This window comes from Hesperophylax consimilis, chromosome 29, assembly GCF_061612785.1.
Source record: "Hesperophylax consimilis isolate HC1 chromosome 29, BYU_Hcon_1.0, whole genome shotgun sequence".
Taxonomy (NCBI): Eukaryota; Metazoa; Arthropoda; class Insecta; order Trichoptera; family Limnephilidae; genus Hesperophylax; species Hesperophylax consimilis.
Window position 1 is genome coordinate 8,111,897 of NC_142864.1, and position 18,345 is coordinate 8,130,241.

An 18,345-nucleotide genomic window follows, 5' to 3' on the forward strand; every position below is an offset into this window, starting at 1 on the left:
GGGCATGCTGGGTCTGTTCTACAGGAATCTTCATGGAGCCTGCTCTAAGGAGCTAGCAGCATTGATTGATCCCCCGTGCACGTGCGTGAAACTCAACGTACACAAGCGGAACACCAGCTTACAGTTGATGTTGGCTTCATGAGAACGGGACGCTTCTTTGACTCGTTTTTGGAATGTGGAACGAGCTACCGGTATCTGTTTTTCCTTCTTCATATAATCCGGGCCTCTTCAAAACCCGAATAAATAGCAATAATAAATCCCTTCCTACAGCCCCTACCTTAACCCGCCTCAGAACGCCGCCCAACCGGGTGGCGACATAATTCCCCTCCCTTACACTGTACAGACAGGAGCGCTCTTACGAGGTATCAAGAAAATTAGCCAGTTTCCCACTTATACTACGAGTTTCCTGACACCGTGTACTATTCGTGTTAATAGAATATTATTTAATTTTTTTAATTAGTTTCAAGTATCAGTTAATGTATCGTCTTCATAATGTTTGTAAGTTGGTTGAATATCACTTTGTTCTCTCAGCCATGTTTTTACTTTTGTTTTAAATATATTAATTTCCATTATTTTTTTGTTTTATTTGTTTTTTTTTTGTATAATTTCTTAAAATATAATTTTATATTTCTCTGTCCAAGAGATGTATTCAAACTGGGCGAAACCAGTATAATATGTTGGCTTATTGCTCTGGTAGAATAACTATGTTGGGCAGTGGAGTATTCAGGTTTTTTTTTGGATTCTCCTGCATTTCTGCATTCTCCTGCATTACAAGATAACGAGTGTTAAAAATGTTTAAAAAGAAGCTATTGTTTCATTTAATCTAGTAAGTAATCTAGTTTAAACGAGATGAAATTTTACGTTTATTCTTCCTTCTATATAAATTAAAATGTAAATGTTTGTTTGTTCGAAATCTTAAATCTCCGAAAACTCTTCACCGACTGCTTTGAAATTTAGAAAGAGTGTTGCATTTAAATACGTTTTCGTTTTTATATACCTATAACTGGTAAAAACATGTTTTTTAAACAGCGTCATCTGTTGGACGTAAAATCAACACGCGCTATTGTTTCTCTATCTGCACAGACAGACTGAGTCACAGCAAAGTGTGACGGGGTACAGCTAGTTTGCAATAAAATGGCATAAGGCATAATTTGTTAATTTAAAATCCTAGAATTCCCAATAAAGATGCATTTCTTACCGGTGGTATATGAATGTTGCATTATCTTCTTAAGGAAAATTTAATTCAATTTATGTAATATTTAATAAGTAGCTACTTATAAGTTATGTATAGAAAACAATGTTGTAAATGACTCCCTCATTTAAATGTTTACGTAATAAGATTTAAATAAACGTTTAGCAATCTGAAAAGCGTAATAATGGATTTTCATCTTTTTAAACCACGTGCTGCCTACAGGCCAAACAATATATATATATACAGAGTGTTAAATGACCAGAGATGTGCTTTATTTCAAATAAATCCATTTCAAATGGAAATGCAAAATGGGTATTTTCCATTTTGCATTTTAAATGCTTTTCTAAAAACCATTTTGCATTTTAAATGCTTTTCTCAATGCATTTTCCATTTTAAATGCTTTTTTACAACATTCTTCCTACTATCTCCACTCATATTTTTTTTATAAGCTCCAAATATCAGTCGGTCCTCAGCCTCGCTATGAGAGATAATTTACATTTGTCAAGTTGCTCCCTGGTAGGAGCCCTGGCAATTGAGTGATACCATTACAAAAAAATACTGATTCAAATACTAAACATGGGGCCATGACGCTGTAATATAAAATGTTAGATAGCAGTTTCTATGTTTTAACGTTGGCAACATTAGTCCCGCGCAATTTTTTTGTGGTTTCATAATCTGTAGTCGTGGGGTTTTTGGATTTACTATCATGTAATATGTTTGTTCTGCATTGATGTCCATTATTAAATGTCAAAATTGTTTAAAAATTCTATAATTATTTTAATTGTTTGACCTTAGAAACCATTTTGCATTTTCGCTGACGCTTTCATGACGCTGTAAAATAAAATGTTAGATAGCAGTTTCTATGTTTTTACGTTGGCAACATTAGTCCCGCGCAATTTTTTTGTGGTTTCATAATCTGTAGTCGTGGTGTTTTTGGATTTACTATCATGTAATATGTTTGTTCTACATTGATGTCCATTATTAAATGACAAAATTGTTTAAAAATTCTATAACTATTTTAATTGATTGACCTGAGAAACCATTTCGCATTTTCAATGCATTTTGAAAATAGGTATTTTGCATTTTGCATTTGAAATGCTTTTCTAAAAACCATTTTGCATTTTCAAATGGAAAAGTTTTGACCCATTTCCATTTTGCATTTCAAATGGTTTTTTGTACCCATTTTGCACATCTCTGTAAATGACTAGTTTAACCAGTGATTCCTGAATATTCCGCCAAATCCCTCAAATCGACCCTAGCTGTCCAATACCTACTGATACTGATACTGTATATGTTTTAAGTTGATAAAAAAAATATCAAAAATGTCACCGGGGACCAAAATTTCATTTAAAGTTTTTATTCCAAATAACGTCAGGAAGGCGATGCCATACGTAGTAATGCAAAATCATGTGTTTTTGGTATGAAAATTTGGTCGCCTAGAAATGTTTCAGATGCTTTAATTAAATACTGCGAGTAGAATACATCTTGGCCTTTGAAATAATCGAGTATTTTTTAGACAAGTCTTTTTATAAGCCCAGAAAAACATCGTGTAAAGGCCTATGAAAACTGCTTTAAAGTTCAAAATCTCCTACTTACGAAACCATTTTCGGTTATGATTTTATTGTATTATGTGGCAAATTAAGTTATTTATAAAATGATCGAAAAAAAATTAAATATTTATGCCTAAACATCCACAAAATAAAATAAAAGGCACTTTTTGGCCATGTTTTTTTCTTGCATAAATCAAAACAGGCGGATGGTGTTAAGCGGGAATTTAAACCTTATCGCCATCTACGTAAGGGTTGTTATTGATAATGGCTCAATTTAAAATATTACACGATGTAGTGCATCGCCTTAAAGTAAGTCAAGTTCGTCCCTTAACACCTTGTGGTTATAATCCGACCGTTTTCCGATTTGTCGGTCTGTAAATTTGTTTGTACGTTGCGTTTCCGTTTCGAGACGGTTGCCGTTTCAATGGTTCAGTAAAGTTTTTTTTTTTCGAATGTGAAATCTTCGTGTTTTTGTCGTATTTTCTTATCAGCATTATTCCTTCAATATTATAATCCTACTTGCCAAAAAATGAAAGATTGAGAAAAAAGTTCTCATTGGCACAAGTTGAATAATTCCTTATTTAATTTTTTTTAAATGTTACATAAAATATATGGTTTATAATGTGTAGGTATTTAAGTACCTACTTATAAATCTTATCATTTCAGAGTAAGTTTTGGTTTTGATTAATTAAATAAGATAAAATTAGAAACGTATTTTTTTGGGCGCGAGGTCTACTAGTTAAAAACATACTTGTCTACTACATATATAATTATAAACTAACTAACCATCACGCCTTTTCCCCGCAGGGGTAAGCAGAGAGGACGGACCGCCAAACAACTCGGTCTTGGCACACACTTCTTGCCTCATTCACATTCATACATCGTCTCATACATACTCTTCTATTATTCTGACTCTTGAGTATCTGATTCACTTGGTCGTGCCATGTCTTCCTCGGGCGTCCCCGACTTCTGCTACCATTCGTATTTGCATCATATATCCTCCTTACACTCCTTTCTTCGCTCATTCGCTCTACATGCCCAAACCATCTAAGCGTACCTTTCTTAATCTTACTCACTACGCTTACATCAGCATTGCACTCTTTGCGGATCTCCACATTCCTCACACGATCATACATGGTTTTACCACACATACGTCTCAGGGATCTCATTTCAACAGCATTCAATCTACTTTCATCCTTTCTTTGCCAGTTCCATGCCTCACTTCCATATATCAGGGTGGGTACCAGCACTCCATTGTGGACTGCTAACTTCGCTTCTTTGGGCAGTTTTTTGTTAGCGCCAACTGCGTTCAGTCCTCCATTAATGGAGTTACCTACATTTACCCTTCTTTCAATATCTCTGTCAGCCTTCCCATCTCTCGTAAACATACTTCCTAAATACACAAACTCATCCACCTACTCCAAGTATTCCTCAATCACAACTATATTGCACACTGTTTTCGTACTCTCTTTCAAAACACTTTAGAATTAGATGTAATTATAAAAGCATTATAATCATCCATCTATAAGCATTTTTAATGTGATGATTTTGTTAATTTTTTTCAATGTGAAGAAATTAGCGAACTAGCGAAAACTCGCTGTGGCAACATTGGGAACTAAAGTCCCTTGAAGGGAATTTCATAAAATTACTTCCCGCCCTTTCTTCCCGCTATTTCATGCAACTGAAAATCCCGTCATAAGTTGTAATCCCTCTATTGTATCACGTTCTTCGTTCATGATCAACACAACAAAGCGTTAATTTTTCAATTGGTTCATTAAATTTAACTAGATCGGTGAATCTCTTACAAAAACAATATTATTCTATAATTTTGTACCGTAACCTAAATAGCTTCAAACAACAGGGTCGTTATCTAATCAATAACTTAACCTATAAAAATATACGTTTTATACATATATTAACTATATAATAATAAAACTTATGATATCACACTCACAGCTGATGGTTAGGCTTTATTATTATTAATTTGTTGTAATAATAAATTACTATATAAAAAAACACAACCATAATATGTAATTCTGACCCTTTTCCACTTGAATTGTTTATGCATATTGGAAAGAGATGCTGTATTCTTACAAGCTTCCAATCAGAATGTTCCGACATGTAAACAAAATTATAATATTATGTCGTATCACTGTGTTGACTCATTTTAATAGTTATTAATAATATAATACACTTTAAACCGCAGAATTATTCACAAAGGATGCTACAAAGCCATGTCGTCCTGGTGACAACTTATATTGTGTTCATATTTTTGAATTATATAGATATATAACCTGTTTTAATGAGAACAGAAACGCTGTGCGGATTGCAAATAATTAAATTACGAAACGATTCTCAAATGAATTCAAATCAACTATTTAATGTATATGAAACGGCGTTGCGAGTCAATTGATGAACTAACCACTTGAAATAAAAGGATAAAACTAAAAACGTATATAGAAGTTGTTGGAGAATGTGTGAAGATTAACGTACAACATAAGTTGTAATGTAATGTTAATGTTTTTCGCGGGAAAGTATTTACTTTTCTGAGTTCGAAAACAGAAAATACAAGTCGATTAATCAAACAACGTCTGGGATGATCAAATAATAAGACGAAGAATGGCTGTACCTACTCAGTTTAAAAATAAACAAATTGTGCGCTTTTCGCGGGAACGTCTTAACTTTCCGAGTTTCAAACCAGAAAACGATCCGCGCTCGCAAAAAAGAATGGTTTTTGGCATCGCAGCAGCGATCACGGTCACAAACTCGAATGCCAAAAAGAAAGTTTTCCTTGTCCGCGAGCCAACGGCGGGCATCGCGCAAACTAAAATAAAAATAATGTATCATTTTCTTGGTAACTTCAAACTTCGGGCTTACCTATCATTGGTCGGCACCGTCTTAGACTTTAGTTCGTAATACATAAAGTCGCTACTCGGGTTGGTGGCGTATGTCATCTCCTCCAGAGCCCGTTGGTCGATGTGGAAGTCGTCAGCACAGAGAGAAGCCAGGTCAAATCCCAGATCTATTCCAGACTCGTCCATCGCGGCGCAAACATGGGAACACTCCTCGGGGAAACTCACTGGAAAACCAAACAATCCCACAACAACTACTGTATGGGATCTCTGCCATACAGGCGGGGCTGCCATGCGAAAACACATGATAACTTTATTCCCGTAATAATGACGACGTCATACTTTCAGAACAATACTCAAATCCACCAACCAGCATTAAAAAATATTTCAATTTCAAAACTAATTAAAAATATTAAAACTAAATTTTCTACATTCACAGAAATTTGTTCAGTTTCATTAGAATTTTATAATGTGTTTTGAAAGTTTGGGAAAATTTGAGGAAAACTTTAATATACTGGCAATACTAGCATTGACGCCATTAATCAAAACTGAAAACGTCGTAAAACGCGCGTTAGACGTTTCGGCTTGTTTTATTGTAGCATTTGTAGCTAAAAAATCTTTCAAAATGTCGAAAGCACATCCCCCAGAATTGAAGAAGTAGGTTTATAATGTTTCGCGTCAATTATTTTGTTAAAAAAAGTGAATTTATACTGTTAAAATGGTGTTCTTGATGCCGACAAGAAACATGGTTTTAAGCTGAATGTGTCTGATAAATAACTATATTTATACCGCAATAAAGCTATTGTATTCTTTAATAGAGCTATTTTAACTATTTAAATTTGGTTTTCGGTTTGTAAGTTATGTATTTTCGTTACAATATTGGTTGTTGACATCCGTGTTTTCTAACCTCAAATTGTTTGTTTTAGGTTCATGGACAAGAAGCTCTCCCTTAAGTTGAATGGAGGAAGAGCCGTGGTCGGTATTCTCAGAGGATTCGATCCCTTCATGAACCTGGTACTCGACGAGGCTGTGGAGGAATGCAAAGATGGAAATAAGAACCCTGTAGGAATGGTGGTAAGTTAAATTATTCGAAAAGCTGACCCTTTGTATACTTATACTTTTTCCTAAAATTTCCGTACTGCGATTACTTCTAAATGCGCCTAAATTACGAAAAAGACACTTTGTTTCAACTTAATTTGTACAAGAAAAAAACAGTAAATATTTACCTAACCACCGCACTTTTAATGGGCGCAGATTATGGAAATTACACTTTGTTTAAACTTCACCCCAAGAAACAACTAGTTACATCGTGAGAAATGGTAAAAGATGCATTAAAATTATTTTTTCTTTTCAAAGTTCAAATAAAAAATGCTGAACATGATCGCCGCTTTTGTGAAATATCACCTCAGGGGCGCTTGCTTCCATTTTCGACTTTTTTTTTTATATAGATTGACGTTTGTGAAAGGACAAAAGAAACGCATTGTTGTAGGGGGCAAAATACTCATCAGGTCCGGGATGAAATTTTTATACACATTGTTTATAGATGTGATGAAGAGGGCTATGAGAAATTTGAACCTTTGATACAATTTAAAGGTTTCCGTGGACAAGTGGCTAACTGACATTTTTGCCAAATTGAGTTTTTAATATCGAAGAAGTGTTCCATACAATGTCCTACAAACAATGTATAATATTTTATGAATAATCATGTAAAACGATTAATGCGATATACTTATGTTTTTATCAAAAAAAAGTTAAAACTTATTGTTAAAGTGCATAAAAAATTATTTTGGAATCACCTCAGAATAGGGTAATTGCGCTTAACCACTTGTTACTCTTAACTGACTATTTATTGGTTTGTCCTTGAGTCTCGTCAAATTTTCACCTAATACACTTTCGTTGTATGCTCTATGAATAATATTTTAAATGGGTTCCATTTTATTTATTGTTTATTTGTGAAAAACAGTGATTCCAATAACATTTACAATTAATCATATACCTACTGGTACAGTAATCTATTAATTCAGTTGCCATGCATCATCGTGTTAAAAAAATAACTTATTCTAATCTTGAATTAATTGAGGTTAGACTGAAACATGTCTATGTCTGAAGGAAGTTGGTTTAAAAGCGTAGTCATTCTCCCCAGAGGCCTGATCATTGGTACGTTGGTCCTCCCTCTTGGAAAAATAAAAAGCCTATCCTGCCTATCTCTGGTGAAGTTATCTGGGACATAAAACGTAATACTCTCCAGAACATCAGGATTGCAAATGTATCCGTTGAGCAGCTTATTATTATTATTTTGTAAGGATACGCAATGAAAAGTTGTTGACATATGTATAGGAGGGTACGCGATAAAATGTTGATTACATGTATATGAGGGGGACCGCATCGAAGAAAAATATACTTGAAAAGTGGACAATGGGTCTAATTGATAGCATCACATTCCTCTGTTTATTGTATTCTTTTCACATTCTTGTATTTATAGCTATTTTTATGTCTTGGCATTAATTTCTTCCTTCATTGACACATGTCCCAGGATCCAACTCAAGTATTGATTCACTTGATCGTGCCATGTCTTCTTTCAACTTGGACCTCCTACATTATCCTGATAATTATTTAGTTTATGTTTAGATGATTTTAGCTAATTTAATGTATTTTGTCTTATTTCAGGTAATCCGAGGCAACAGTATCATAATGCTGGAATCATTAGATAGGATACTATAACAATAGTGCAACTAGATTTAATTTACTTTTATAATTTATTTACTGAAAGGCTTGTATTATGTTATAATATTACGTTTATCGTAAATACATCTCACTTTTTTTTCTTAAATTTTGTGTCATTTTTTTAGTACCCTATTTTTGTTTTAATCTGAGTACTGCACAAGAGTCCCAACAGGGAGCCAGTGTTGTGAAGCTGAAGGTAACGGAGAGGGGAAGAGGAAGGTGGGAAGTGTTGAAGTGCTGTTCAGATCTAGTCACCAAACATAAAGCAAAAGCAATTCGATCTGATCGATTCTGAAAGGGTGATACTGAAAGTATCTATCTTCCACTCGAAATAATCGATCCATATTACATTTGTGTAGAGAAAAGCATTAAAGTTTTTACTGATAGATGTCTCGTTTTTAGCTTCGATAGATTCAAACTAAACGCGTTTGGCATTAGTGATGAGTCATTCACGAGTGAGCTGCATAATTGAGCTTGCTCTTTTTGATGAGGCATATTCGTAAGACTACAGGTAAACCGTGCCACGGCTCAATTGAACGGTTACACTTTTTCATCAGGAGATATTTTACAAAAAGAGCGCCATTCATAGACATATGAATATTAGTAGACCTGCCCTAAGTGATTAAAAGCGTATTATCCCCACTCCCCATACCGGTTCCATTGGAGCCGGCTGGGCTCGCGTATGGCTTCCCGTGAATCTTGAGAATGTGACGTCATCATTCGTGTTCGAACTAGTGTCGAGATATGGTCGAGGCATTTTATGAAATAACACGGCAAAATAGTGGCTTGTGATATGAGAACTTGTAAAAATAGATGTGAAAAAGAGAATAAACCCAATTGTCGTATTACATTCCATATGTAAGCATCATTTTAAGCTTATTCACGTCGTATAATATATGAATCAGTTGTAGAAACATATACTATCACATCGAGCCAACATTGGTCGAATGTAGCGATTCTCAAGTGTGCGCATCGTTGTTACTGGGAAGTAAATTATGAACACTTATAAAAGTGTCTTAACTAAATACGTAAACAAAATATTCGACTCTGAAAATAGAAGAAATTTTTTTTGCCGAATTTGGACTTCGCAAATTTGTTGATGACGTGGCGAGTAATTTGCGCTGCCATGTAAAAATGTCTATTCATTCAAAAGCAGATTTTACTTTTAAAAACTAAATGGTGATATTATAATGCGAGATGCCTATATACTGTCAGATTGATTTATTGACGAATCACAGTCAGCTTTACCCCCTTCGTTCTTCAACAGTTGATTTTACCCCTCACCTTTAATTTCTAGTCTATAAATTCATATGTCTGTGGCACCATTCAAATCATCCCAGCATTCATTGTTATTACACACTCAAAGACATGAACGGCGTCTGGCAGTCCTACATTTGGACTTGGACATATACCTACACATATTAACTACCCAGCATCTTATTTTTCTCGTGGTACGAAGAGGTGTACCGGTACCAAGAGTCTGACGATTATTCATACGCTGGGAGCCGTATCGGGCACAGTATTTTTATTGCTCATACGCTTTGAGCTCACGGCTCCCATTCAACTCAGCCGACCTTTTATTGAGCCGACTCTTTGAGCAGTAGGAAAATATTGAGCTGTTACCGTGGCTCCCGCTCTTGATAAAATGAGTCATGACCTATCAATAGTTGGCATGACCGGATATTAGACATTGTAAGTATGGTTGATTACGTCTTCAAAATTATGCGGTGCGTAAGAACCATAGATGTAAGTATTACATAAATAGTATACAAACAGAATTCTGAGCATTATATGAATGCCCACAAACTGTTTGGCAAGCCGGATCGGGATAGGCTGGTTTAGAGAGACCTTTTGACCGCTCCAACTGGACTTTCGACCCTTACCTTGCACTGCAGTCGGAGGTCATGAATACCTGTCTACGATTAACGGGCGCATTAATGCGTAACCCTGGCCCCCAGATTTCTACCCACCCCTTGTATCTTTTTCCTTTCTTTAAAAAGATCCTCCACTCTGAATCCCCAAAGATGACAGAGGCCCTGAGGGAAATGATTTTCCTCAGGGCCTCCAGTGCGGAGTTAATGTAAAAAAAAAAAAAAATTGCAGCACTGGGCTGTTTTTTTTTTCAACGGTTCACTTCATTAGAAGGCAAATATCATCATGGCGTTACTACATCCCAGGGTGGGATTTGACGTCCTCTATAAATATTCTAACATTCTGTCAACTAACTCACTCCAATCCTCTTCCACAACAGCCTGTCCACCACTACCTCAGCCTGTCCCCAGGTCGCTTCCACTGGCTCATCCAGATAATCATTCATTTGACTATTGTAAATTTTTAAAGACAAATTATTAATAATTATTCGCCTGAAACACTCATCCACATTGAAAAATCTCCTGATAAAAGATACATGACGCCAACGGGACTTGAACCCGTGTCCTTTCGATTTCTGGTCGACAGCTCTGACCACTGAGTTATGGCGGCTTATCTCTTATCCGCGAAATAATTCAATATATACTAGTGTTTCATTCAACAATTACTGCTTGTTACATTTTTTCACCTGAAAACAACCAACTTTATTTTATATGAGAAAGGCATTGTAAGTGCTAACTCTCTCACTAGATGGCGTCGAGACAAATTGTCTATTAATTATTACTATTAATACTAACTAATTATAATTTTTTTGGTAAACTAATGTTTTAAGACAAGATTTTTTAAATATTTTTATCTGTTTCAGGCGAATAATTATTGCTTATAAAAACAATTGTTACCCTTTGTGCTATGCATAAAAAAAATCGTTTACCATAGTTTACCAAAAAAATAATAACAAATTATTAACTTCAAGCGAAAAAAATTCCCTGCCGGCATATCCGATAATTGATAATCTGAAAACAATACATTCTGATTTGTACCCTCGGCACCACCACAAAACAGGACCATTGACATTCAATTGATAGATCAGGGAAAGCAAGTGCGCGGAGCGCGGGAGGTGGTTTAACCTTCTTCTTTTGTGTGATTTGTCGATAAATGAATCTGACAGTGTACAGGCAACTCACATCGTAATATCACTATTTAGTCGTTGTAAATAAAATCTGCTCACAAATTACTAGTCTTTACACTGGCGCGCAGATTGCTGGCTGCATAAAAAACTTAACTACAAATTCCAAATCAGGTAAAGAAAAATTCAGGCTTGTTTCCAAAATTGCATATTTTGTTACACTATATGTATAGTTTGTAATTTGACAAATGTGTTATAATTTTTTCGAAGGAAGCAAATACAAATGTGTGATAATTTACCCACCTCGCTCATTTTTAGTGTCGCTACGCTAGACCGTTTAATAAACAGCAAACATTCAGATCTGTGCTGAATTCCAGAATGGAATGGGCTACAAATCTTTGCCTTACTTTTCTGCGCAGGGTCTGGTTATTTCAATATGAACTCTTCGGTGGTCAATGTACGGCTGATGTCGTAGTTTATTCAAAGTATCCTCGGATCGGTTTGCCCCAGTGTTAGGCCAAGTCTATTAATTTCAATGCCTATGGGTCTAACAGAATATTTATATTATTATAGAAAGGTAAAGTTTCAGATGCAGTGAAAATAAAACAAGAATGTGGCATATTACAAATGACTTTAATAAACCATTATTTTCCATACAATTTAGTTTTATTTTACATCACTTACCTAAAAAAAAGTGTTTTTTCTTCATCAATTCATATATTATTATTCCTATAATATAGAAATTCAATAATCCTTACACGATAAGACGTAGAATCAAAACATAGAAAATAATTCATTACACCAAATATGAACCAACTCTTGACGTCTATACTGAGTTCGTTATATTCCCTTAGACTTTTAGGTTAGGTTTAACTGCTAGCTTAATAGTAACACTGTACACTAACATATGAGTAACCTGACTTCAGAGCGGTCACTTAGGAGTAGAGCTACATATCGAACACCCACAACTTGTACATTATATCTTGTAGTTTAAATGATAGCTGAAACAGGAGCGATCCAAAAATGTTCTTTTACGTGCACAAATATTATTTATCCTTAATGCAAAGGAAATTAAAAATGATTAAACACATGGCTACTGCTTTGTTTTTATAGTTTTAACAATTTATTCTGGTTACTTATATGGTAAATGAGAAGATTGTTCGTTAATATGGCAACAAGTTAATGTTAGTCTTCTCACAACCTAAACACCTATCTGTTAACCATTTGAAAACACTTGCACACTTATTGCATTATGGTTATCAGAACATTTATTAACAGTTAACTGAATGGTTAACAGAACATTTGTCGACAGTTAACTGAATTATCAGAACATTTATTAACGGTTAACTGAATGGTTACCAGAACATTTGGGAACAGTAATGCATTGTCTACCAGAAAATTTGGTAGCAGTCAACAGAATAAATCATTTATCTAACACTGCTTAACTGTACTTTTCCTGAAACCAAAACAGTTAACTGAATGCATTACCAGAACATTTGGTAACAATTAACTCGTCGGCTTTGAGTAACCGATATGTAAACTGATCTTTTATTGCATATTGTAAAGTTAACCTAAACTCCTGTAGTAAACAAACGTTTATTAACCAATAACCATGCATTATGGTTACCATAACATTTCGTAACCAATAGTATAATAATGCTTGTTAATGTAAACCTATCGTCTTCTAGTAACCAGAACGTTTATTAACCAATTCTAAACATTACACTCAGCTGTAACCAACGGTTTAATCAATGACACCTTTCACAAACATTTAAAGTAAACAGTCAACCACAACATAACGGGATTAGTTAATTTAACAAACACAACATAACACTAATATACATTGACATTTAATTCATCTGTTATTCCATATTATGACCATCTCTGCAGCTTTTGGTAATCTTTGTTATTTGATTTCTATGATTAGCATACGAAATAATTAGATATTTTAATATTTGCTGTTCAAATATGGGGTAAATGATTGGTAAATACAAAAACAACAAAAAAAACTGTAAGTTTTGCATGGATGTATGGATATTATCATGATAGCGTGATGCAAATAAGAATGTATAGTTTTATTTCGTATTTTATGTCTATGTAAGTACCTTTATGTATATACCTGTTTTTTGTCTGCTAATTACAACAAATGATAATTTCTCCAGATTTTGATATACTATGTCATTTTATTGTTTCTGTGATTAGCATACAAAAGATATTTGCAGTTATAATTCGTGTAATTTCGAGTAATGAAGTAAATGCAGAATGTGCAAGATTAAATCGATTTTGATTTTGAATGAATCGTAATATTGTTTGTTGAGAATATTGAAGATATGTATATCAAACTATTTTTTAAATTTTAGTTCATTAGGACAGACTGTTTTAATTTTTTTTTGGTGACAATTATTTTTTCATTGAATTGTGTAAATTAAGCATTTATGAACAAGTACAAGGGGGTTCCCAAAAGAAACCGAATTGATGTTATCGGGAGCTTAGTTTTATTAGTACCGGGTTCTGCCGGTAGGATCGTGTACGCTACCTTTCATCAGTCAGTATTCTAGGCACTGCGCTGGAGAAGTCGTTCTTTCGGCTGGTGTGAATTTTTTGGTGATCAAAAACAAAAACTCTTGAAATGTTAAAAACGGCCTACAAGGATGATGCGGGGAAAACTCAAATTTGAGAACCACAAATGTTTGTTGAACTCTGTTCACGAAAATCAGCCATCTCAAAAGTAGAGCAATACGAGCACACAAAACAAGTCATCAAAAAATTCACACCAACCGAAAGAACGACTTCTCCAGCGCAAGTGCTTTGCATACTACTGACTGGGGCAAGTTAGCTGTACATGGTTCTACCGGCAGAACCAGGTACTAATAAAACTAAGCTCCACATAACATCAGTTCGGTTTCTTTTGGGTACTCTCTCGTCCATCATAGATTTTATAATTAATCTTGAAATTTTGTTTAAAATAAAATGTACACAGATATTCATTTTATTGGATGGTTAAAGCATCAAATTTGAAAAAAAATATCAAGCCCACAAATTATGTAAATACAAAATACATACATTATTAGTTAATAAACAATTAAAACTATGAATTTCTTTTAAAACATAATTACATACATTCAAGAAAATGCCCTGTACATTAGCTAGTATAAAACAATATTAACACTGTGTATACTGATGACTAAATCGTCTTGTTGACCACGGTAAACTTATTGCATAATATTGACCACAGTAGCATTATGTTACACCGTGTTGACCATAGTCAAGTTAGTATGTTGCATAATGTTGACAACAGTAGCATTATGTCACACCATATCGACCACATTAAAGTTAGTATTTTACTTAATGTTGACCACAGTCAACTTATTAGGTCATAAATCATGTTGACCACAGCAAACTCACAATACATCATGATAGTCACAGTAAAATTATTTTGTTGTATATATTGTTGACCACAAAAGCTCCATATTGCTAACTACAATACATTCATGTTCCTGTTACAAATTGGTGATCAAAATGTTACAACATGTCGACCACAGTAAAATTGTTTTGTTACATCTTGTTGACCATGGTACCTTTATGTTGCATCATGCTGACCATAATGTTACATCTAGTTGACCACAAAAATCTTATTTTTCATCATGTTGACTACAATATTATGTTGTAAAGATCGTTGCAGATTGAATTAAAACTGTAAAAATGATTTCCTTCAATAGAAAACAACTTATAAAAATCCAATTGTTCTAGATAACAGTGTAGCATAATAGTGAATATTCTATTTAAAATTACTAAAAAAGCACCATAAGATGTAGTGGGGACAAATAATATATGTAATGTTGCCAGTGACACGAATAGCATGTTTTATTACATACAAAACTAGGCCGGATAAGAGTGTAAAGAGGCATGAATGTGAATGAAGCAAAATAAACCTTTTCTAGACCCAATACGTGTGGTCCACCAATGTCTTAACTCAATGACTGTTAAACATGATCTGATAAATGATTAAAGTTTTCAAATGGTTTCTGGAGTTAATTGAACAAAATGAGGGCATGATTGTATTAGGAAATTGTCTCTGATTAATCTTAAACAATATTTTTTTTAGAAAATAAGATTTTAAATTTGATAATCTTGAAAAAAAAATACAAGAAAAAACATAAACTGGTATGAAAGATATTCACACAAAGCTCTGTGAAGTATACAAGGAAATTTTATCAGACCTTATACATAGAATATTTGCTGCTGTTTTTTTACAAGAAAATGACGATTTTTTTTAAGAAATAAGTATTTAGTATGATTTCAGTTTTAGACCAAAATTAAGTAGTCATAAGTAGAATTAACTTGTAATCAAAAGTGTGACAAAGATTTGAGTGATTTCAAAATAGAGATTGTAGATTTCATTAGATGAGTCAATTATCTGAATAAAATTGAAATCACTTCAAGCAATTCTTAAAGAGATGACAGTTAGAATTTTGCAGTTTTGATAGAATATTGAAGAAATTGCACTATTTAATCTAGCTACAAAATTCATCGATATGCTGTCACTTCAATACAGCTTAGAACAAACTTTACCATGTTCGTACAGTGAAACCCTCTTGTAAAGTTTCCACATAAGAAGTTTCCATGCTTAGGAAGTTTTTTATTGTCGGTCCCTTGAAGACTGAAATGCAAAATGACACAAATAATTCCACATCTTATGTGGGAAAACCTTATGGTTTTCCCACATAAGAAGTTTTTTTTTTCCACTTGCGTCACTTGGAAAACCTTATAAGAGAGCTTATCTGCATATCTTTTCATTTACATTTGTATTGACAGTAGTATATATTACTGAAATTGTGCAGGCAGATTGTGCAGAAAAAAAAAAAAAAACATTGATTAACAAGAAAACACCGCACGGAAGATAGTTATTACATGAGATTTAATTAATTAAGTTATTACATCAAAATCAATGAATTGTTAATCAAACACCAGTTTAATTGTTAAAATTACGCACCAATAAAAGCAGTCTAAAGCAAGTTACAACAAACAGTTGAAGCATTGAAATGATTCAAAAACTAAATATTAACTTTCTGCCATTCGACATACATATCGTCGATGCAAATCTATCTCCTGGTAAGTCATATTCAATTGCTTTTCTAAATTCACGAATTGGGGCGATGTGCTACAAAACAAAAATTAAAGTGAAACCCTTTTATAAAGTTCCCTTTAATATGTAATCACTCCTAAAAAGTAAGTTTTTATCAACCCTGAAAAAAAAAGCTCTTATGTACTAATAACGCATTATTTTCTGGGAATAATATGACGTTTGAAACATGTAAAATAAAATAATTTTACCTACCAATAAAGTTCATATTTTGTTTCCATTGACGCCTGGAACCTGTTATGACAGAGAGCCTTTTTATTTACATTTTGCGCATGCTTATTCCTTATATTTGCCCTTTTCCCAACTTGCCACACTTATAACTCATTGCGTTTTTGGCAATAATGAGTTTAAAACCCATCAAATAACAAAATAAACACTTTATTTCTTAATGCATTAGGTTGAAGACGCTTTAGTCGGGTTTTTACAATGTAATGAAAAAAATGAAAACTCTATTAAGTTTTTATTGGTTGATCCCTCGACAAACTTCTTAAATAGGGTTTCACTTATCGGGAATGCTGTGTGGAGGTGATGTGACATACGAGGGGATAGATTCGTAGCAACAATATGATTCCATCCTATGACAATACTATTTCTACAATCCATCCAAATTACGAGAGATTCTCCCAAAACAAGCCAATTAGTCAAACATGGACAAAATTAGTCAAAATAATTGTGTAAAAAATCTACAAGGTAAAATTATGTCGACATAAATAAAATTCGATAAAAATATCAACAAGGGACCAGATAATATTTTTATTCACAATCAATTAATATAATATTTAAAGTTACAAATATTGCAGAGTTTAAGTCATTCGATAGGAACCAAAATTGTATTTTTTTTCATCTCTAATAATTGTATACATATACATTTGAGCAATATTTTATGTACATTATTATTTTGAAAACAAAATCAGAAAATTTTGTCAATTACAAAAAAAAACAAATATTTCTTAAAAAAAAAATCTCATAAATGTGAATAAATTGAAAATATATTTACACTAAATTTTAATTGCATAATAATGTATTATTTAATTATCTTGCTGTGTATATATTATGTATTTTGAGAGACATTATTATTTTTCTTAATTAGGTACTTTTACCTATGTTTTTTATTATGGTAACATTTGAAGTGTTCCTTTTTTTTAATAAAAAAGGGTTTCATTATAATTTGATTTTTTTTTCTTTTTATCATACTCGCCAGAATGAAAAAAAATGTCAAAGATATTACTAATTATTTTTAAATAAATTTCACATGGTAAAAAAAAACATAAATGAAACTAAAAAAAATTGATTTAGTTAAAACAAATTTATTGATGCACAAGTATAAATTATTACAGATACAGTGTAATTTTTTCATTTATTGACCACTTAATTGTAAACATTTATAATATTATTTTTTATAAACACAGATGGGGTTAAATGATAATAATTATAAACAAATTAGTACACAGCAGCCTTAATTATTTTTTTTTGTAATTTGTTTTGACCGAACACAATAATGTATAGAGGGAAAATACTCTTAAATGCGACAGATATCTTTCCACGGCAACACAAAAGCACAAAATCTTTATTTTGTCATATAAGATTTATACAAATTTCATAGTCAGAATTAAAAACATCAACTAAAATACAAATTATATTTTACACGTGAACCTCAACAATTGGTTATTTTAAATTAATTAATTAATTAAATTAACATTTTTGATTTCGGTGTTATATTGCGTAGGAAAAAGAGTGTCACATATGCCATTGCATTATCCCGTTATACTTAGCAGCGTCAGTCCTTAGAATTTACGTTTACGAAATTAGTGAAATAGTTTTTTTTTTAAATTTTATTTACACAACTTATAACATAAGCCTATTTCATTTAACTCATATTTTTTACAATT

General features: G+C 33.0%; 2 protein-coding genes across 2 annotated transcripts in view; one reads left to right on the forward strand and one right to left on the reverse strand.

The window, feature by feature from the left end:
• Mitf (transcription factor Mitf) overlaps positions 1 to 5,861 on the reverse strand; it is a 372,014-nt gene extending 366,153 nt beyond the window's left edge. The window contains exon 1 of the mRNA XM_089649089.1: positions 5,620 to 5,861. Within this exon, the coding sequence (XP_089505215.1) occupies positions 5,620 to 5,783 (164 nt within the window). The 5' untranslated portion in view covers positions 5,784 to 5,861. The remainder of the gene's footprint in view (positions 1 to 5,619) is intronic.
• A 247-nt stretch (positions 5,862 to 6,108) lies between these two features.
• SNRPG (small nuclear ribonucleoprotein G) lies at positions 6,109 to 8,424 on the forward strand. Its single transcript, XM_089649167.1, has 3 exons — positions 6,109 to 6,251; positions 6,521 to 6,668; positions 8,262 to 8,424. Exons 1-3 carry the CDS (start codon positions 6,220 to 6,222, stop codon positions 8,313 to 8,315), a joined length of 234 nt encoding a protein of 77 aa, XP_089505293.1. The 5' UTR covers positions 6,109 to 6,219; the 3' UTR covers positions 8,316 to 8,424.
• The last annotated feature ends 9,921 nt before the right edge of the window (positions 8,425 to 18,345 follow it).

Excerpts from the sequence above, each read along its gene's own strand:
- SNRPG (XM_089649167.1), top strand. The coding sequence starts at position 6,220 with ATGTCGAAAGCACATCCCCCAGAATTGAAGAA. Across the intron at positions 6,252-6,520 it reads CATCCCCCAGAATTGAAGAA|GTTCATGGACAAGAAGCTCT; the intron begins GTAGGTTTATAA and ends TGTTTGTTTTAG. Across the intron at positions 6,669-8,261 it reads AGAACCCTGTAGGAATGGTG|GTAATCCGAGGCAACAGTAT; the intron begins GTAAGTTAAATT and ends GTCTTATTTCAG.